Source organism: Xenopus laevis, chromosome 3L (genome assembly GCF_017654675.1).
Source record: "Xenopus laevis strain J_2021 chromosome 3L, Xenopus_laevis_v10.1, whole genome shotgun sequence".
Classification (NCBI taxonomy): domain Eukaryota; kingdom Metazoa; phylum Chordata; class Amphibia; order Anura; family Pipidae; genus Xenopus; species Xenopus laevis.
This window is the reverse complement of record NC_054375.1, coordinates 107,389,538-107,411,287: the sequence shown is the minus strand read 5'-3', so window position 1 is coordinate 107,411,287 and position 21,750 is coordinate 107,389,538. Positions and strand designations below refer to the sequence as shown.

The window sequence follows — 21,750 nt, the reverse complement described above, 5'->3', positions numbered from 1 at the left end:
TAGCCCATTCGATGGTTGAAGTAGCCAAAAAAACATTCTAAATTCTAAATTTTTTTCCTCTATTCCTTCACTCAGGCTAAGTAAATGGGCCCCTTTAAGTCTGTAACTTACCAAGGATAAGATTCCTGATGAGTTTTGTTTCATTTTCTGGAGCAAACTCCAGCATTCCCAAATAATCTTTAAACACTGTTGGCACCTTTACTTGATCATCTGTGGAAATACAATACAACCTGAATTTACATAAAGAAATAATATTACTACTTTTATACAAAAATGTTGTGTAATGCTTCAGTGCACTCAGCTCATGGTTCAAGATTGGGTGTTTAAAAAGCTGCAATCACTTGATGATAAAATGCCAACCTTTTTCAATGGACTTTGTTAGAGCCTTTATCTGATCTTGCAGTTTCTTGATTGTTCGGTCTTTCATATCTGCCTGTTCTTCAAAGTCCTAACAGAGAAAAATAAATCTGGTATGTTCTGATGTATTTGAGAAGACTATAAGGGATCACTTATAATAACCGAACTAGCTGATAAACCACCACCACTTACTGCCAGACATATTTTGCATATTGCAATTCAGTAAACCCAAGCTGTGATCATTCTGGTGCAAAATAATTTGCAGCGTTAATGGCCAACAAGTTATAGACAGTCTTTGCAACCTTTAGTAAACAGATGCCAAAGACAAGTCACACTCCAATGTAGCCACAGTGATGCTGCTTTGCGCTTGGAACTGAAAAGGGCATATTCTAGCCACATTCCTGATGATCTCAACTAATCATTAACAATGCTAGGTCATTTGAAAAATAATAACAGTAAAAAAGCATTAATAGACACATAAGCATATTGCTCCCTTGGCTTCAGTTTTAGATTCTGTACAAAGAATAAAACAATACAAACCCTGGTGTCTGTTTCATTTTGTTCCTTCATATATATGTTGTCTGTCTGAATTGCTTGGATTTTTACATTTGCCACATCATTTTCTCTCTGGCCATTCCACAATCTAAGTTATAGAGAAACATCCTTTAAGATTCATATATTTTAAATGACAGTGCAAAAAAAAACAACAACCAACAACACAAATTATGAATATCATACACAAATAAAAGCTTAAACCTACCCAAATCCACACACACACACACACAAATGTAAAATGTGCCCTAGTCTGTAATTTAGGCCTTAGCAACCAGAGATGGTAACCTTGGTTTTACAAAGGGGGCCTGTTCATTAAAAATACAGTATCACAGAGCAGGGAAAAAGCACAAAGAATGGCAGTAAAGTAAATATTGGAAGCAGACACAATAATTACATGAAAAACAATGCATTAATAAGAAGATTTGAAAACTCTTTAAAATGCATGTCAAGAGATCTTAAGGAAGCATTATGTACATGTAGACACAGATCCTTGTGTAAGATATAATTTCACCTTTCCCTATAATGCCCCAACACCATTAAATATCCATAAGGTATGAACATAGTTCATAACTGCAAGAATGGCACTTATTCATAGTTAAAATTTATGGAGCATTGCAGTGGGTAGAGCGTGTCGTACCAGACATAGGCTCCTTGATAAATAAGCTTCACCGACTAGCCTTAACATGACAAAACTGGAGTTACATAATAACTTGTATCATATTTCCTCAAAGCATTCCAAAATTATGATTTTGTTGCACTGTATAAGAGCGCTCATGGGCGTTGTAGAGGGATTATAGTGTTCTGAATAATTCCATTGCACGGAAGTAATGCAAGAATGAAAGAAAATAAGCCACATTGGTATGCTGGCAGAAACTATCATTATTATTAGTTATGCATCAGTAAATCTTTACCGTGCTAAAGATTAAGTAGAGTATTTGCAAGAAAAGTTCTTTGTGCAGAAAATGACCCCGTATTGGGACTGTCTGGGAATGGGTAATTCTAAAATGAACAGCTCAATATTAACTGTGGCACTGCTGCCATTATTTAGTATCGTATTGCTGATAGTGTTGTGCTCTTGGAGATAGTAGTTATGTGGCCACGCTGATTTTAAAGTTCACCATACTGATGATTAATAAATCTGTTTTATACAAAGCATTTGTTTTATTCATGTACTCTTTAAGTCTGCCATCAGTTTTTCTGCTGCAAGCAAATCACTCCTGCTTAAAACAATTATTTAAAGGAAAACTATACCCCTGGTCATTGCAGATCTATTACATGAAACAGTCCATATGTAAAATGCTGCTTCATATGGTAAGTTTCTTTAAAAGGGTCACTTATATCAATTATCTATTGGTTAAGTATTACATATTGAAGTTATAGTTTTCCCTTAAATAATAACACAAGTGTCAGTGCGAAGGGCCATTTTAGGAGTCACAAATGGGTGTTGCAGCTGACACTTGGTTAAACAATGGTTAAACCCATACAGGTTTTGGGACTTTTTTCAGCAGTTACTTACTTGAGGGATACTTCATCATCTTCAGGATAATGTTTTCTTCGGTTAGATTTTTCTGTAACATGTAAAATTGTATACTAAACTGTATTGTAATACAAAATATAAGTATCTGTACAATTGTACAAGTACAAGTCTATTCCCATGTAAAACTCGCTATTTCATTAACGTATGTAAATTACTCTGGGCTGGGCCAACGCTGAACGGCGATACACAGAGATTGTTTTACAGATTCCGGCTTGGAGTTGCCAGATTATCACGAGAGCTGCGGCCGTTACGCTACACGAAAGGGTGAGCTCCGTCTAACCTTCACTACCCGTTCTCTTTATTGTATGTAAATTACTCTCTGCAAAATGTGCCTCTTCTACATTGTAAACAATTCCAGTTAGCCAGCCTTTCTTAAAGACCTTTCTTAACCTTTATCAGTTTTGTCACTCTTGTCTAGATTTTCTCTATTTCAGGAATGTCCTTTCTAAGTCTTTGTGAATACATATTCTAGATTTTGCCTTTCCAGTGCTTGGTAAAGGAAAATAATAACAGCACTTGTAAGGAGTGGGAAAATGTCTTTATTGTAATCACTGTTATTTTCAATTTAGTCACCAGGTGAGAAGGGGAATGCCCCAGGAAAGGCTATATAATAGGGAGTATATTTAGCTACTTCCTCTTTGGCCCATAAGAAAAGGGACAGTGTATGACACCAGGGAGCCTGGGGTAGGCCACCTCAGAAATGTATGTAGGAGTGACAAGGTTAGATAGTGGCAGGGTAGATTTGGTTGGAGCTCACTACAGGTTGTGAGAGTTATAGGGTACAGAGATGAACAGTGATGAGGAAGTGAGGGACCAGTGTTCTGATGGGACTTGGCCAGTTACGGACCCCCGAAGTATAGGGACTAGGGTATTTAGGACCTGGTGTACCTGGAACATTGGCTGACCTCTCTGTGCTGAAAGTCTGTGGCAAGGAGCAGCATCCCTGACAGATACCGTAACTCAGGCAGGAGGCTCAGGCCCGGAGTCTGGGGATCCCTAACTATCAAGAGTGTGTGGAAAGGAGGATAAATGTGATAAGTGTTAATGCTGGATAATACTGGTTGCTAATAAAAAACTGCTCTTGAGTTTATTGCAACTGTGTTGTGGACCTCCAGTTTATTCCTTGATACAGATTTCCCTGTGGTGTGCTCGACTAGTATCCCAATTGAGCACGGAATACCACATAACACCCTCAAGATCAATAAAGTGTGTATTAAGTAGGGTTTAGGTAGTACTGGAACACATTTGAGTGGGCGCTGCCAATGGTGCCCACCAGTCCCTTAAAGCAGCCCTGTTCCTGGGTGTAATCAATGTGCAGGTGGGTGTAGGTATAGGTAACACATTTCCCCACTGCATAAATGAAAAATAAGCGAGAAATAGACACAAAGAGCAGACAGGATCTCAAAAAAATTCTCTGTAACAACTTTACCAGGCAGTTTCATAGTTTGTTCATAGAGACGGCCTTGTAGATCCATGTTTTGTTCCTCAAGTTCAGCCAACTTTTTCTTAAGACCCTTTACCACCTATGATGGACAATGTAATATACACCAGTTTGACTAAGAAGACTGTAAGACTCTATGATGCTATTTTGGCTGCAAACAGCATTTTTAAAGAAATGTATTCCTACAAAGCAAAAGTTATGTAGCTTTTGTTGTGCTCAGAAAGGGCTTCACTCATGTAATACCATTATTATGGGCCCAGGAAATCTTTTAAAACAAATTCCATTTTGTTTTACCTGAACCTCACTGGCAAATATCATGGTAGCACAGATATCATTTTAGTACCCCGTCCCATGCACAGGCTTTAACACTGGCAAAAACAGCATTAAGATGATTCTATGGACCCATATACATACACTCATTTAGACCCCTACTGACTAAAAGGACCAATAATGTCAAAAAGTGAAAATATATATTTTTACATTAAGGGGCAGATTCATTAAGGGTCGAATTTCGAAGTTAAAAATACTTCGAAATTCGACCCTCGAATTGAAATCCTTCGACTTCGAATATCGAAGTCGAAGGATTTAGCGCTAATCCTGCGATCGATCGATCAAAGGATTTTTCGTTCGATCGAACGATTAAATCCTTCGAATCGAACGATTCGAACGATTTTAATCCAACGATCGAAGGAAAATCCTTCGATCAAAAAAAGGTTAGCAAACCTATGGGGACCTTCCCCATAGGCTAACATTGACTTCGGTAGGTTTTATCTGCCGAAGTAGGGGGTCGAAGTTTTTTTTAAAGGGAAAGTACTTCGACTATCGAATGGTCGAATAGTCGAACGATTTTTACTTCGATTCGTTCGATTTAGTTCGAATTCGAACGAATTTAACCAATTCGATGGTCGAAGTACCCAAAAAATACTTCGAAATTCGAATTTTTTTCTTTCGAATCCTTCACTCGAAGTTAGTGAATCTGCCCCTTAAAGTTTGTATCTGTTGATCCTGCACCTACACATTAACTATTTATTGGCAACAAATACACAATTTTATAAGAGAAAGGTTTTCTTTTTGGTTTATAGAAAGCCCTAAATGGCATCTGACTTCGTTATCTTTCTGTGTAAGAAGTAAACACATTGTATTCTACAGAGCTTTTCTGTTATCTGCTATGTAAACCTTAGTCTTGTTTAGATTGAATGGCTGAACCCATGGCTACACAGCAGCTCGCTTATATTAACTATAGTAGTGCTTCTATAGAAATAATTTTTTTAGCTTATATGTGAAATCTATAAAGTTTATCTTGTATAGAACTAAAAACAAAGAAACTAACAATGTCACTACCTTATTGTCAGATCTCAGCCTTGCAACTTCTTGAGTAATGAGCTCTTTTGAGTCTTTTTCCTCCGTGTAAGATTTCTGTATCTGTTTAATGTCATCGTTGAGGTGTTCAACCTTAAAGTTCAACAACTCAATCTCCTTTTCATAGTTCTCTCTCTGCGTCTGAAAATGAGCTTCTAGTATTCTTCAAATTTGAACAAAAGAGCAAATCAATAAAGCAGTAAATGATTTTCAATAACGATGTTCTAGTCAAAAAACAGCATCTAGGTCATCTAATCACTGCCTTCTACCCAGTGGTCACTAATATGCCTTAGTAATTGGAACTGCATGTGGCACTGCTGAAATGGCTGAAAGAATTTTATAAAATACTAATATGGGTATTTTAATACAGACTTAAATTGCTCCTGCTATTTTTTGGCTTTGCGGGAAACCATGCTTGATTACCTTACCTAGGCATTAATACACTGTGTAAGGACTGAAGTTCAATAAATCATTTAGTATTGACTACTACATTACAGTGCATTCATGTAATGGTCCCTGGGCAAGCATGGTGTGCTTCAGGAAGAATCTTAACAGACGAAGTTGCATTTATTAAGTGTAACAAAATTGTCAATGGATTTTTAGGAAAAGATGCTGTTCACAGTTTAAGCCAAATTGAAGTCATCGGTGCTGCCTAAATTGTACATACCTGGTTGCTTTTTTCAGACCTTCATAAGCAAACCATATTTCTCCATCTTCATTTAGATTTCCTAGTTCCTCTTCAGCCAGCCTTTATATTAATGTAAAAAATGGATGAATTGTGGCTCATTGTAGAAAGAAGAGGTATTCATTTGTTCATGTAATTTGAGGTAATTCAGGAACTCTGGATGCACCATGCAAGTTGTTTATACAAATTCAGATACATGGCCAACTCATTTCTAACTGCAGCTAATTTTACACTGTTATACAACCACCTTTCCAATGGATACACCTAGATGCCAATAAGGAACTCATCTCTAAAAATCAAAAATAGTGTCACTAAGCTAGCCACATGCTAGCTTGGAAAAGGTGGAGGGCTATGATATATAATACTGAAAGTTTTATGTGATCTACGTTTACAAGTGTTTATTGCTTGTTAAGATTATCAGCTATCACTGTTTCCTCATTTAAGGTCCATAAATATCATAGTGACAGTTCATCTGAAAATAAGGTGTGAGTTGGTATATTGTTAGATAATGGAAAGGTGAAAAGTTCTTGATTAAAAGGAAGGCCGTGTCAATTCAACTTTATAATAATGACAATATAGCATCTTCAAACTTATTAACATAAAAGTGACAGAGAGGAATCATGGTGGGGAGACACTGCAAAGGGATGACGCTTGTGAGGCATCATGGGAGGGGGTAAAGGAGCGCACACGTATGGGCAGGGGAAGCCCATGCATGACAGTAGAGGAGGAAGAACTGCAGTTAGAGAGCAGCAGCACAAGAGCTTATGAACTGATTCAGGAACATCAGTATAAGGATAGAATTTACAATTTGGTCCCATAGGGAAATTACTATAGATTATATAGTGAATAAGGTACCCCTGATTGTAAAATATAAGGATATACCGAGTTCCATGACCAAATAAAAATAGGTGGTTGAAGGTTGAGTGTTTTTATACAGGTCATGGAACTCTAAGGTGACTTCTAATATCCTCATATAATCACGATTATATGATTAGTATACACACAAGTAATGTTTGATAGATATTACCTAGCTTTAACATCCTCTATTTCAAAACTGTTCAGAAGGTGTTTTGCCATTTCATCCAACTTTTCTGTAGAATAAAACAAAAATGTAAAGAACTTTTATTGCCTTACTATTTGAAGCAGTTGTTTATCCTGTCTAAAAGGCACAGTAAAGCAAAGGCAATGTATTATATAATCTACTGGGTACTTGCCAGCTCAGATTTTGTCTTCATTAATATCACTGATTTGATTATTATGCATCATCAATCAAACTATGATTCATATTTCTGGGAAAAAAAATTTCCACTAAATGACACTGTACATGAAAAAATGTGTTGTCTCGCGATTGTCTGAAACTGCTAAAATGTCCCATCTAATGAAGGGTTGGACATCAAGAGAGCTAAAATGTAGAAAAAGTATCTGAAGAAGGTTACAGATTTTGAAGCAGTACCCAGATAGATTTTAAAAAAAAGTGAATTTATACAGGGAAAATGTTCACCAATGCAAAAGGAACCATGCATAAGTGCATGTGAACATGTCCCAAGGCACCTGCATATTAAGGATATCTAGCTTGTGGATTTCATTCAGGGAATTATGGGAGTCAGAAGATATAGCTCATATACACAATCAAATAAACAGCTGAACATATTTACACCATATTTACCTCTCATTTCACGCTTTTGCGCCTGTAGCTGGTGTTCTAACTCCCTTTTCTGATTTTCAAGAAGTTCAATATCTGTTTGAAATGTTGGTATTTTCTGAATGAGAGATAAGAAACTGTTAGTCTAACACATTTATATACAGTATCAGTGTTTCCAGTGGTCCCTAGATACTAGTGTTCATATACTGACGGTGGTACAAAGTGCAAAAAACAGGAGAATCTGCCATGTTTTTCACATATCTCTGGCCATTCCCTCTTATTTGGGGTATCTCTGGAGGCATAGATCTTCTCTACTAAAGGCCTGTGGTGGTCTTGGTCCTACAGAAGTCAATGGGAGGTGTGCAGACCGCTCTAAATCAATTCGGAATTTTTAAGGTTTTTGCATTTTTTTCACTAGGAATTGTTCGAAAAACTCATATTTTTCAAGGTTTTCAAGGTATTTGTATTTTTTAACTCATCTATCTGTGCAATTTTCAGAATTTACTTTTCTTAGTCTGATTTTTAATAACTATTATGACATTTAGGGTTTTATGAGTTTAGTAGTGGTTTCAATAACCTCTATTGATAAATGTACAAGGTTACAAGCTATATGTGCAGATAACTTGAAATGAAACTTCTATTTTTTTCTGGTGGAGGTTTTTTGGGATTTATTATACCCCGATGCTGCTAAAAGTTTGAATCCGAAAAACCTTCATCTCAAACCTGTCAAGGTCATGTAGAAGTCAATGGGAGATGTCCCTTTTACAATTTGAAGATATTGTGATCTGCGATGGGTTTCATCCAAAATTCAGGATTTTTGGGCGATAACTCAAAAAAAATCAAGCAATGTCAAATCCAAAAAAATCATATGATTTCAGTTTTCGCTTGCTTTTATTGAGTCTTTTCCCAACCCGAATTCTTATTAATAAATAAGATAAAATTGTGGATGGGAGTTTGGTCGAGCTTGGTTTAATAAAAAGATGAAATATATTTGAGTTTTGGTAAATTACCCCCTTTCTGTCTGGGTATTTATTTTACAAATGATTTGCCAGCAATTATTTTTGTGAACTAAATATCTGTTCTTTCATTTTTCTTTTGGGAGAACACACAAACAAGGTGTGTATTGACAAGGTGTGTAATACATTGTCTTTTTACGAATGACTGACCAGATGATGGATTATGGGTGTGAATAACACAGACATGAACTTATTCTCTTTATAAATTCGGCTTTATGTAATGGCCCTTCCGACTGATCATCTCTAAATCCAGGAACTAGTGCTGCAAAGTGTTTAAATGTGCCTTAGGTGCATGAATGTGACAATAACTATTATGTAACTTTAGAAATGCACTTCAGAAATGAAACTTCATGGGAAGTAGGTCAGGCAGTTGCATGAGAATATTTCCAATAAGACTGTGTTCAATGCGAGGAAGCTCACTTGTGTTATTCACATGCATTCCTCAATATCCAATAATTCTTACAATTACATAACTGCAGTTGTTACATAATACAATATGATTTCCACAATTAAGTAATTCCATGAAGTAATATGCCTAGTCACAGTATGCTGTTTTCTGAATAAATCTGGATTCATAAACTTGACTGGTAGACATGTCAGTGCTCAGTGATACCTATTGTTTTTCTATTGTTTGTCTGGTTTTTAAGAACAAAGGCAGGGAGTGTTTGTTTAGCATATAGTAAATTATTTCCTTGTCAGTGTGCCATCTATCAGAGTAGTCATCCATCATCTTAACAGTAATCAAGAATAAGAACGTGTGTGATTTGCCCATTTGGGTACGAAATGCAGAAAGTTGCCAATAACAACACGGCTGTACCTTAACTTGAATGGATAGTTGGTCTATCTCCTCTCGTAAACCGTCATTGAGAAGTTGCTCTTCTTCTGCCTGCTTCACAAGATGCTTGTTCCTCTCCTTTAAAGCTTGAATTTCATCTTTTAGCTTTTCTATCATTGCGTCAAATTCATTTACTTGGGCCTCAAAATGTTTCTCAAGTTTCCTGTATAGAGAAATAAGAATCAGTAGCTTTCAACCTGCTTATAGCCAAAAAAATTTGAAAATTAGAATATCGAAATTTATCATGTACTGTCTCTTTAAAACTTCGACTTCGACCATTCACCATCTAAAACCTGGCGAATTGCAGTTTTAGCCTATGGGGGACCTCCTAGAACCCATTTGGAGTCAATTGGTGAACCAAATTCAATCGAATACGATCATACTTTGATTCGAACGATCGAATACAGCCTTTTCACTTGCAGAAAAAAAGTTTGATTTTATTCGAATTTATGGGAGTTCAAAAAAACTCCCTGAAATTTGACCTAAAAAATCATTTGTGCTAAAAATCATTAAATGAACCCAATAGGATCCTTTTGCAGTCAATATGGCTTAATGCAGCTTATTTACCATTACAAGGTACTGTTTTATTATAATGGAGAAAACAGAAATCATTTTTAAAACGTACAATTATTTGCTTAAAATTACTTTACGGGAGATGGCCTTCCCATGATTTGGAGTTTTATGGAGAACGGGCTTCTGGATAAGGAATCTCATACCTGTATTTTAAATATATGTATACGTCTATGTGTAACAATAATGAGGGTGGTGGATTCGGTGCATCCCTAAAACTGTTATTTTGCACCATTATTATTTATGTTTTGTTGTATAGGTATGGGACCAGATTGTTTTGCCTCCTATAAGAATAAATGCTATCTTAGTTGGGATCAAGTACAAGGTACCGTTCTGTTATCACACAGAAAAGAAAAAAATGTTTTTTAAAATTTTAATTATTTATTAAAATGGAGTCTATGGGAAACAACCTTACCATAATTCTAAGCTTTCACGTGAATGGGTTTCCAGATAACAGATCCCATTCCAGTGCAAAGGATGCACTGGCTAATTACAGCAGTGATTAAGCAGGGGTAAGTAATAATGTCAAATACAGGTATGGGATCCATTATCTGGAAACCCGTTATTCAGAAAGCTCCAAATTTGCAAAAGGCCATCTCCAATGGACTCCATTTTAATTAAATAATTAACATTTTCTAAATGGATTCCCTTTGCTCTGTAACAATAAAACATTACTTTGTACATGATTCCAACTGAGATATAATTTTACTGGAGGTAAAACAAGCCTACAGGTCAACCCCAAAATAAAAATGTGCCTAATAAAAGAAAACATAATTCTAAGCAACTTCCCAAAATGCATTTATTCAAAACAGTGCTTTTAATTTGTAAAAAGAATAGCTACTGAACGCAGCATTTGCTTAACTCCTGCCTGATTTTTAAACAATATTGCAAAAGTCTTAGTTCCCCAGCAAAGACAGGTCTGTTAATTAGCTGCCTTGTCTTACATTGCATCAACAGTCTGAGCCGCCAATGCAGAGAATAGAAAGGGACAAACACTGCTTTAAATAGCAATACATATACAAATACTGTAAAAACCATAGACATTTTGTAATGAATGTATATTGCAAAGTTGCCTAGAATTATGTTTTCTCTTATTAGGCAAACATGATTTTGTGGGTTGACATTCCCTTTAATGTTTAAGTGTTTTTTTTTCTAGACTTAGGGTATGGAGATCCAAGGTATGGGTATGTAGCTTTTTTGCCAGGCTGTTCGGTGCTTGCTACTAGGAACAAGCAAGTCCTACTAGATGGCAAACTCCAAGTCCACTCTATCATATAACGTCATAACTGATCTATAAAAAGCCTCCTGTGAAAATATATACTTATGAGCTTTAATATAAAATTTCAACATAGACATCACCATTTGTCTTGTTCTACAAGATAACATACATTCTTTGCTTTTCTTCTTTCTCCACATCAGAGAATAGTTGGTTAGTGAGCTGATCCATCTGATCTGAAACAAGAAAATTTACCAGCATTAAAAATGAATACAAGTCTGGCACCTCAACATTTACTCTTGCAATATTACACCAATTACTAACCTTTCACTTCTTGGGTTTGGGTCTCAAGTTTAACTTCCAGTTGATGTTTCTGCTCAAGAAGCTCAGCATTTTGTGTTTGAAGCTTTGCAATTTTCTAGAAAAGTCAAATTTACACAAAAATAATATATATATATATATATATATATATATATATATATATATATATATATATATCTATATATATATATATATATATATATTGGGACAAATAATGCACATTTAGAAATCTGGTTAATAGATGTACGTATTAACTTACACACAGCTGTCATTTCAACTTCAAAGATGAAAAATGTAGTAAATTTGTACATAGTAATTCTAGGTAGTAATGATCTACTAAACTTGTCAGCTTAACATATGTAATTTATCTGTTTAGTAAATAGGGCTTATATTACTCTAGGTAGTTTTGAGTTCTGCAGTGTGACCAATGGGAGTCCCCAAAAAGGGAATCTGTCTTGAAAAAAAATGGGGGAGCGTTTTTGCTTAAAACCCCATTACCCATTTAAAGACTTAAGGATTAATTAACCTCGTCAGAGTCTTCCTTGTACTTCTTGCCCTTTTCTTCTTGATTTTTCTTTTGCGAGACTGTTTTTTCCAGCTCCGCTTCAAGTTTGTGCACTTTATCCACATCATTTGTGTGTGATGAGGCCAGGCTTGTCAGCCTTTCTAACAGCCCATGGTTCTCTTTGTTCTAGAGGGAAAAAAACAAAATAATTGTACAGTCTGGATATTGGGATCTTGCCTGCTATCTACTCCTGGTTCTTTCAGGTTCATATCCCTTATGGAGATTTATTCCCATAACATTTTAATGCCAATATTATAGGAAGCAAGCTGCAACGGTGCTTCTACAAAATCAATTGAAAGCAGAAGTTGCCTTTTTAGTTGACTGTTGTGCCAGTGTCCGAAACTGAAGGCAATTTTAGTTATGAATGAGACCCAATTTTACCGTTACTGCTACTTTCCAAAAGTTGCTACAAAATCCTGACAAGTCTCTATTTATGCTCTTTTCCTTAGGCTGATGGCACACAAGCGTATTGCCCGCTTCACTCCACCTAATGAATATTGATGAGGCGGAGAGAAGTGGATGCTCTGAAATCAGTTTCTGCTTGTGTGAGGCTACAGAGATCCGAGAGATCAGTTTCAAAATGCCTGCTTTCACAAATTTCAGGTAGATCTCCACTCCTCTCGGCTCTGTATAGCCGTATACACATGCAGAAACTGTAAAAAGAACAATGGGACGGTAACCAGATAGCAGCTCCCAAACACAAGATAACAGCTGCCTGGTAGATCTAAGAACAACACTCAATAGTAAAAACCCATGTCTCACTGAGACACATTCAGTTACATTGAGAAGGAAAAACAGCAAAATAACAAACAAAAAAATTGTGCCCAGCAGAAACACATTGTTTCAGCAGGCAATACTGAAATCACTCAAGTTTATTTACCAAAATGAATGGTCTGATCAGCATTCAAACATCCCTCAAGAAGAAACACCAATATTAATCAGAGCACTATGTGCTATAGTGAAGTCTGTATATCCCCAGCACCCTGAGTATCTCCGCTTGTACCCAATCCTAAGAAAATCACAATGAAGGTGCAGCTTGATCAGACTCAAAATAACTGAGTTGCCAGTCCCTCAGTTTCCAGTTTTTATTCAGCCACTAGAATACCTGATCTTCAAGTTTCTTCTGCAGACGCTGCACCCTGTAGGAAAGCTGGATGTTGAGCACAAAACGACGGACATTCTGGAACCTGCGCCTTGCCAGCCAAGCACGGGCATACTTCTGCAGTATTACAGCCTTGTGCTCTTCTCGTATCTTCAGAAAATAAAGGAAAAACAAATTGTGGTCACGTTTATTTACATGTTTAAACGTTATCAAGTTGGATTTTTAAACCTTTCATCTAACTGATGTAGTATCCTTTAAGAAATGGTATTTCTATTAATTTTTCAATAAATAATGTAATTTAACTAGCAGCATATAAGGAATATTACTGGTGTTCTGTTTTAGTACATACCTTGTGATACCTCTTTCTAGCCAAGTGACCACGTGTGAATGACTGAATAGTCACTGTGGCCACCAGGATAAGCTGGTAGATGCGACGGACTAAGAATCCTCGAACATATTTTTGGATAATGATCGCTGCCCATGCATGCTTCAGGGCTGTTCCAGTTATTGCTTGCCTGTAATAAATAAAAAGAATAGCTGGAGCAGAGCACAAGAGAAATTTCAGCATGTTTAGAAGACAGTGGTCAGCAGCTGGTAGCTATCATGTATCTCCCAGGGTTCTCCTAAAATGCTAGGACAGTGATCCCCAAACAGTGGCCCACATGGGGGCTACCAAAGAGCCAACCACAGCCCTTATTTGGCACCTCTAGGAATGTTTTTTCATTCTTGTGTTGTTCCCCAACTCTTTTACAGTTGAATGTTGCTCATGGGTAAAAAGGGTTGGCAACCCCTGTGCCAGGAGATGTATCCACAGCAACAAAAACACATGTTGCAGATGTTACCAGAAAACCCAAGGAACTTCCCTGCAAACTTTACACAGCACATAATAGGGCTTTTTTTCATGTCATAGGTGTTAAAATGCACAAGTGCAGTTACCCACAGCAACCAATTAGAAATGTGCTTTCAGTTTCTAACTTGTATTAATCTGATTACATCTAAGAGGCAGATAAAAGGCAGTTGAATAGCTTTTCTCATTCATATTTTGTGTTTACCTGCCAGTGCAGCATTTTTGACATTAATAAAAATATTTAATTTTGCCAAAGTCAAATATATTTTAACACAGTGGCTCAATTTATCACTGCAATTCTTCACTTAAATTATTGGTTTTTCTGCCAAAAAAGTAGTCTCTACAACAACCATTCAATGCTACAGTATGTCCATGATACGAAAAGCCTGCTACAGATTTAACTCAACACATTTTTTTCACGCATGAGAAAATGATAAATGAAAGAAAATAATTTTTTCCCACTGGTGATCAAAACTGAAAAAGGGACCTTTAATACGCCTGTTAATTGGTTGCTATTGGTAACTGGGCTGGTGCACTTTAGCATCTATGTTATTAAAGCAACCAAATATGTTGCAGATACTTTATTTACAGTTCACAAAAGTATTACTTACATTGTGGGGCAAGTGGCAAGATAGAAGCACTGGCCTACTGAATAGAGCACAAAGAGTGCATCCATCTGTGTATGCAGTGCTGGAGGGGTAGCACATTGGTGCAATGATGGCATTCTCTAACCTTGTCCATTATTAAGCACATGGAATGAAAGAGTGTCAGGAGATGCAAGTTACTCTAGAGCCCTGTACTCTTCACCAAATACAAATGTGGATTGCACAATGACTAATGCAATTTTGTATGCATTTGAAGGTATAGCTCATGTGTCTGGTTTTAGTAAATTAATTGTAAAATGTGCTGTATAACTTATAATCAGGAGAATTTGGCAGTGAGCATGACATATTTAGCGCAAATACTTTGATCGAACGATCGAATAAAAATAGTTCGATCGAAGGATACGATTCCAACGATTTTAAGCGATCGATCGAAGGATTTTTAATAAAAAAAAACTTAGAAAAGTGCTGGGGAAGGTCCCCATAGGCTAACATTGCAGCTTGGTAGGTTTAAAGTGGTGAAGCATGAAGTTGAAGTATGTTTTTAAAGAGACAATACTTCGACTATCAAATGGTCGAATAGTTGAACGATTACTTCGATCGAATTTGACCCATTCGATGGTCGAAGTACCCAAAAAAATACTTTGAAATTCAATTTTTTTTTCATTCGAATTCTTCACTTGAGCTTAGTAAATCTGCCCCTAAAGGTGGCCATAGACACACAGATACTATTGTATGAATCGTGGAGATCGGTCGTTTTTTTTAATTTTGACCCGACCGATCCCGCCGGAGCCCACGGCACATCGTAATCAGATTGTTCGGCCATACGGCCAAACAATCAGATTACCCCCGATATAGCCATGTTTGTTAATGGCATATTGGGGAAAGATCCGCTCATATGGCGATGTGGCCAAACAAGCGGATCTTTGCATCTATGGCCACCTTAAGTATGTGCTGATAAACCCACATACCTGTGAGCCTGTGTTTATGTACCCAAAGACCTGACCGTGAATGTGTGTTAATGTATACAGAACCTTACCTAATAGCTCTCTGGCCCCGGAAGTACTGTTGTATGACAATGGCCGAATTCCTGGCACGGTTAAATTTCTTCCTTTGGACCCAGCCTCGTACATTCTTTTGTATTACAACACAGGCGTTCCTAAGTTTGTCAGATCTCAGTTTTTCCAGGTAAGCCACCTGGCCTGCTCTGAAGAAGATTTTTGTTCTTCCAAACTGATATTGGTTGGAATCCTGTAAAAATGGCAGAGACAAAAACAATGGCATGGAATGAAGACTAGTACAGCAGGGATGCAATTACTGGTATGAAAATAATGAAAGTGAACTCTTTAATTTGGAAATTAATATAAATTATAAAAGCTGTGAGTCTCCATCAAAGCCAGTCAGTATATGTAGACACATAACTGATATACCAACTGATGGGGGTAGTTCTAATATTATGTTACCATTAATAGATTATTCAGTCAAATATAGTGTACCTCTAACTAGGTATAACTAACAAGATGGTATTTCCTTTCATGTGTTTTCTTTTATCATGCCATTTACTGCTGTGAGAAACTGTAGGCCTTACTACGGAAAACTCTAACATTCACTTCACCATTTAATGCTGTAGGTACAGTATGTAGCGTTGTCATTTTATGCTGTCGCTCACTGCACTATTTAATGCCATGCAACCTAATGCTGGGATATACACTGTGCCACCTAATGCTGGGGGATACATTTTAATGCTGGGGGTACACTGTGCCAACTAATGCTACATTCATCAGCTATCTGGAATGTTCAGCAACAGCTAGAGAGCTGCAGGTAAAATATGTACAAAATCTGTATTAAAGTGGGTTAAAGGGATTCTGTCATGATTTTTATGATGTAGCTTTTATTTCTAAATGACACTGTTTTCACTGCAAATAATTCACTATACAATATAAAATTTAATTCCTGAACCAGCAATTGTATTTATTTTTACTTGTAATATTGGTGTGTCGGTAGCAACCTCAGGTCATTTTGCCTGGTCATGTGCTTTCAGAAAGAGCCAGCACTTTAGGAAGGAACTGCTTTCTGGCAGGCTGTGGGTACTCCTGCTCAATGTAACTCAATGTGTCGCAGTGGGACCTTGATTTTAATATTGAGTGCTGTTCTTAGATCTACCAGGCAGCTGTTATCTTGTGTTAGGGAGCTGCTATCTGGTTACCTTCCCATTGTTCTGTTGTTAGGCTGCTGGGGGGAAAGGGAGGGGGTGATATCACTCCAACTTGCGGTACAGCAGTAAAGAGTGACTGAAGTTTATCAGAGCACAAGTCACATGACTGGGGACAGCTGGGAAACTGACAATATGTCTAGACCCATGTCAGATTTCAAAATTAAATACGTATAAAATATGTATGTTTGTTCTTTTGAGAAATGGATTTCAGTGCAGAATTCTGCTGCAGCAGCACTATTAACTGATTAGTTTTGAAACAAACATTTTTTCCCATGACATTCTGCCAAAAATACTTTGTTATGCAGGCCCATCTAGTGGTGACAAAGCTAATTGCACACAAAGACACACAGCCAGTGGAGATCCATGGCCATTCCAAGTCACTGAACTTCAAGGTGATTCTCATATGATTATACTCTAAAGCAGGAGTATATTATTTCTAATAAGTTCATCAAATATGTGATACCCAAAGTCCATTACCTACAAATGCTTATCTATACTAGTGTTGTGTGCCACTTTGCTACGGCAGCCTACTTTGATACACAAGGTAATAATAATAAGAATTCTGGCACAAGAGGACCCTCTACCTAACACATGTAACACCTGGTCTCCCTGAAAGCAGCATATTTATAAATCTGGTTAAAATATAAAAAGTACAAAAAATCCCCTCATGTTATATGTGGCAATAATTCATGTGTATTGACAACAATTGGGCTTTACAAATAGGCCATTTTACAAAAATTTTTTTGAGCTTTGATAATATTACACAGCTTTATAAGGTATCGCACCTGGATCAGTCTTTGCAGGACTACTTTGCAAATGTGTTTCTTATCATTTATGGCCATTTCCTGCTGAGTCATAAGAATGCTGTAACGGCCAAAGAACTCAATGTATGTCCACCTAGGAAAAAACACAAACACGTATTTTGTATTCTAGCCAAACAAGACACTTTTAATGCTTATTGTAGGATAAGTTTGCACCATACCTGGAAGGGTAGCTTTGTGCACTGATTCTTATGGTTTCTAGAACACCACATGCTCGCAGCTGTTGCACTACTCTTTTGGCATCATACCTAAAAAAGTTGAAAAGAAACACATTATGGGTGTGTTTTGTATCCATTAACAAAGGTGGATAAATAGAGACAGCAGACCCAGTTGCCACCAGGGGGTTTAAGAGGACATACAGGCCGCACAAGGCTTTGGGAAGGCCCTGACTCATGTACAGTTTCAATACATGTGTGTTAAACTGATCATCTCACTGATGTGTTGCAGTAGTTTTTAGTTACACCACTGGACATGGCCAGCTTTACTACTTATGATGCTCACTGGTGCATCTGTATCAAGGCTTGTCTGTCTCTCTCTTTCTTAGAGGCAATAATATCATGGATCATGCACAGGTTATACTAAGGTTTAAAGTTTTGGAGGAATAATATAATCCCTAAATTTTTTACTTACTCAAATGGAAGTTTTAAATCATTGGGCTTTATGCATCGTACGTAGTGTGGAGTTGTTGCATTAAGGGTCTCCATGAGCAAACATAATGAGGTCCGGAACTAAAAAGATATAGATAAAACAGCTATATAAAACTGATAGCAAGGTAAGCATATGAAAACAAAGGCACAGAACTCGCGGCAGAGAATTGTCTTTTGTGTATTACCAATAACTCTAAAGACAGTAATACAGCATATAAAAATGTGCACAATATGGTCAAATACTGTATCTATGTAATGACATACAACTATATTAATAAGACGAAACTCCAGCACACGAATGCTTAAGGGTTCATAACCCGTGTTTATTGTCAATGCCAAACAGGAAACAACGTTTCGGGGGCGTACCCCTTCGTCAGGTGAGCTGTGCAGACCCCACCTCCACATTAAGTAGAGGGCAAACCAGTGTAGGCGTGCCTTTCAATCCCAAATCCAAGATTAACCCCCAATTAACCACATAGTATCAAAAAAATTAATTAAAAAAATTAACATATCAATGTACAAATTAAATTAGCAGAAATATCAGTCCACATTTTTGATCAGAGAGATATTAATACACGTATTTGGTCAAAAAGATGTCAAAAAAAGTCCATATCAATCATTGGAAAAATATCCTTATCTGTATACATATTGATCCTGAAAAATGAAAAAAGTTCAATGAAAAATGTTCAATGTTCAGGGAAGGCAAAGTTCAATAGCAACATAAAATGTACAAAAATCTCTATAAATACGGCTATATAAGGAAGGATTAGATATTACCTTTCCTTAGATACTTTGTATCGAAACAATAATCAATTTAGGAGAATCTGTAAGAAAACAGGAAATAAATTAGCAACAAACGTATTTAGCAACTTTGTAAAGTTATAAGAAGCAAGCCAGACTAAACTCCTCGTTTAACCCTCTAAGAACCTGTGTCTGCAATAACCAGATCCAGAATGTTTCACGTTGCAGACACAGGTTCCTAGAGGGTTAAACGAGGAGTTTAGTCTGGCTTGCTTCTTATAACTTTACAAAGTTGCTAAATACGTTTGTTGCTAATTTATTTCCTGTTTTCTTACAGATTCTCCTAAATTGATTATTGTTTCGATACAAAGTATCTAAGGAAAGGTAATATCTAATCCTTCCTTATATAGCTGTATTTATAGAGCTTTTTGTACATTTTATGTTGCTATTGAACTTTGCCTTCCCTGAACATTGAACATTTTTCATTGAACTTTTTTCATTTTTCAGGATCAATATGTATACAGATAGGAGTTTTTCACCTTCCAAACATTTTTTCAGTTTAGTTGTTTTCACATTGTTTATTAGATTAAAGGAGAAAGATTAAGGAGAAGGTTAAAACTAAGTAAGGCTTATCAGAAAGGTCCACCTAAATATACTAGTAAACCATCAAAGCAGTGCTGCTCTGAGTCCTCTGTCAAAAGAAACACTGCATTTATTTCCTTTTATTGTGTACTCATGGGCTTCTGTATCAGACTTCCTGCCTTCAGCTTAAACCTGTTTGCCCTGGGTGAGAGCATGTTCAGTTTGATCTTCTTCCCCCCTCCCTTCTCTCCTGTAATCTGAGCCCAGAGCTATAAGTGAGCAGGGAGAGACTCAGGCAGGAAGTGGTGTCACACCAAGCTAATACTGCAGCTGCTATCCTAAACAAACAGAGAGTTTCTAGAGCTTTTTACTCAGGCATGGTAAAGCATTCTACAGAATAAATATAGCATTCTAGCTTACACCATTGCAGCTAATATATTGGCAATAAAATGCCTCAGTAGCTTTCCTTCTCCTTTAAAGACTTTCTTCAACTGCTTTCCATTTTTTACTTGTCACTGTTTTTTCCAAAACTGAGGCTGAAAGTCTAATGTTCCTTGTCAAATGTGTTTCTGTCTGCCAGCTCAGTAATTCAGGTGCAGATTCTGAACTGTTACAACTTGCTACATGAATTTAAATATTAGCAACTATTGTATCAATGATTACAGTTTCTAAATAAAAAATTGAAAGTAATTGGAAGCAAGTCTTTATTTCTGGTGAACAATCTGAAATCAACACCCCCACACCACAGCCCAGAAGCACTCTCTTACGTCCCCTTAGCTCTCTTGCACCCATGGGGCTCGTAAATGACCCTAGTATCTTGTAGTGGATGGTAACTAAGCTGTATAAGTCCATGTTCGGTTTTTAAATGTTTAAATCTTTTTCAATAGTTTTAAGGTATGGTGAACCAAATTACAAAAAATTCCCTTATCTGAAAAATCCCAGGCCACAAGCTTTCTGCATAACAGAGCCCACACCTGTACTGTTTTTGTGCCTTGTATTTGTTTAATGAAGCAAAAACATGCATTTAACTTGGTTCAGCATTTGTTTTTCAAATACGGTTCTAGTATGGGACCTGTTATCCAGAATGCTCAGGACCTGGGTAATTTCGATCTCCATACATGAAGTCTACTAATACATAATTTAAACATTAATTAAACCCAAAAGGATTGTTTTGCCCTCAATAAAGATTAATTATATCTTAGTTGGGATCAAGTACAAGGTTCTGAAGGTATTAAAATTTTAATTAAAATGGACTGGATAGGAGATGGCCTTTCGTAATTCAGAGTTTTCTGGATAACGGGTTTCTGGATATTGGATCCCATACCTATATAATAACTCTAAGCAGGATATAGGGAGGCACAGTGTGGCACATTTATACATACCTGTGCCATTAGCATATAAGGACAGGTTGAGGCAAAGGAGAGACAGATACTGAAAAACATTCACCAGCACCTTAAGGAAATGAGGAAAGAAGGAATCAAAGAATAACAAAGAAAAAAAAAACTGCAGAAACTCAAAAACATAGGGACTTATTTGTCATATTGCTATGGCAAGACTTTCTGAGAATTTTATTTTTTCACCCTTATCACTGTATAAAACAACCAATAGCATCATAATATTAAAAGTGCCGTGTACACATAAGGGCAGAGTTATCAAGGGTCGAATTAAAATACTTCGACTTCGAATATCGAAGTCAAAAGATTTTTCACCGAATTTGGCCATCGAACGATTGAACTAAAATCGTTCGAATCAAACGATTCGAACGATTTTAACGTATGATCAAACGATTTTACTTCGATGTGTAAAGACTTAGAAAAATGCATTAGAAGGTCACCATAGGCTAACATATCAGTTTGGCAGGTTTAATTTGGCGGACTATTGAACTCGAAGTTTTTTTAAAGAGACAGTACTTTGATTATTGAATATTCTAACTATTTTACTTCGAATCGAATTCGAAGTAAATTCAAAGTCGTAGTATCCTATTCGATGGTCAAAGTATCCAAAACATTAATTTGAATTTCAAATTTTTTTACTTAGAAAATTCCCTCGAATTCACTTCGACCCTTGATAAATCTGCCCCATAGTGAAAGGCTC

General features: G+C 36.7%; 1 protein-coding gene across 2 annotated transcripts in view; it reads right to left on the bottom strand.

The window, feature by feature from the left end:
* The window catches only part of myo5c.L (myosin VC L homeolog), a 57,131-nt gene that overhangs the window by 8,793 nt on the left and 26,588 nt on the right, over positions 1–21,750 (bottom strand). For both annotated transcript variants that reach the window (XM_018253069.2, XM_041586774.1), the window contains exons 16-34: positions 18,317–18,414; positions 17,848–17,934; positions 17,651–17,762; positions 15,690–15,901; positions 13,551–13,716; positions 13,205–13,351; positions 12,061–12,225; positions 11,538–11,631; positions 11,386–11,449; positions 9,410–9,590; positions 7,601–7,694; positions 6,962–7,025; positions 5,917–5,997; positions 5,232–5,412; positions 3,879–3,972; positions 2,429–2,480; positions 898–1,000; positions 361–448; positions 112–210 (exon numbers count right to left, since the gene is read on the bottom strand). In XM_018253069.2, coding sequence (XP_018108558.1) covers positions 112–210; positions 361–448; positions 898–1,000; positions 2,429–2,480; positions 3,879–3,972; positions 5,232–5,412; positions 5,917–5,997; positions 6,962–7,025; positions 7,601–7,694; positions 9,410–9,590; positions 11,386–11,449; positions 11,538–11,631; positions 12,061–12,225; positions 13,205–13,351; positions 13,551–13,716; positions 15,690–15,901; positions 17,651–17,762; positions 17,848–17,934; positions 18,317–18,414 — 2,182 coding nt within the window. The remainder of the gene's footprint in view (positions 1–111; positions 211–360; positions 449–897; positions 1,001–2,428; positions 2,481–3,878; positions 3,973–5,231; positions 5,413–5,916; positions 5,998–6,961; positions 7,026–7,600; positions 7,695–9,409; positions 9,591–11,385; positions 11,450–11,537; positions 11,632–12,060; positions 12,226–13,204; positions 13,352–13,550; positions 13,717–15,689; positions 15,902–17,650; positions 17,763–17,847; positions 17,935–18,316; positions 18,415–21,750) is intronic.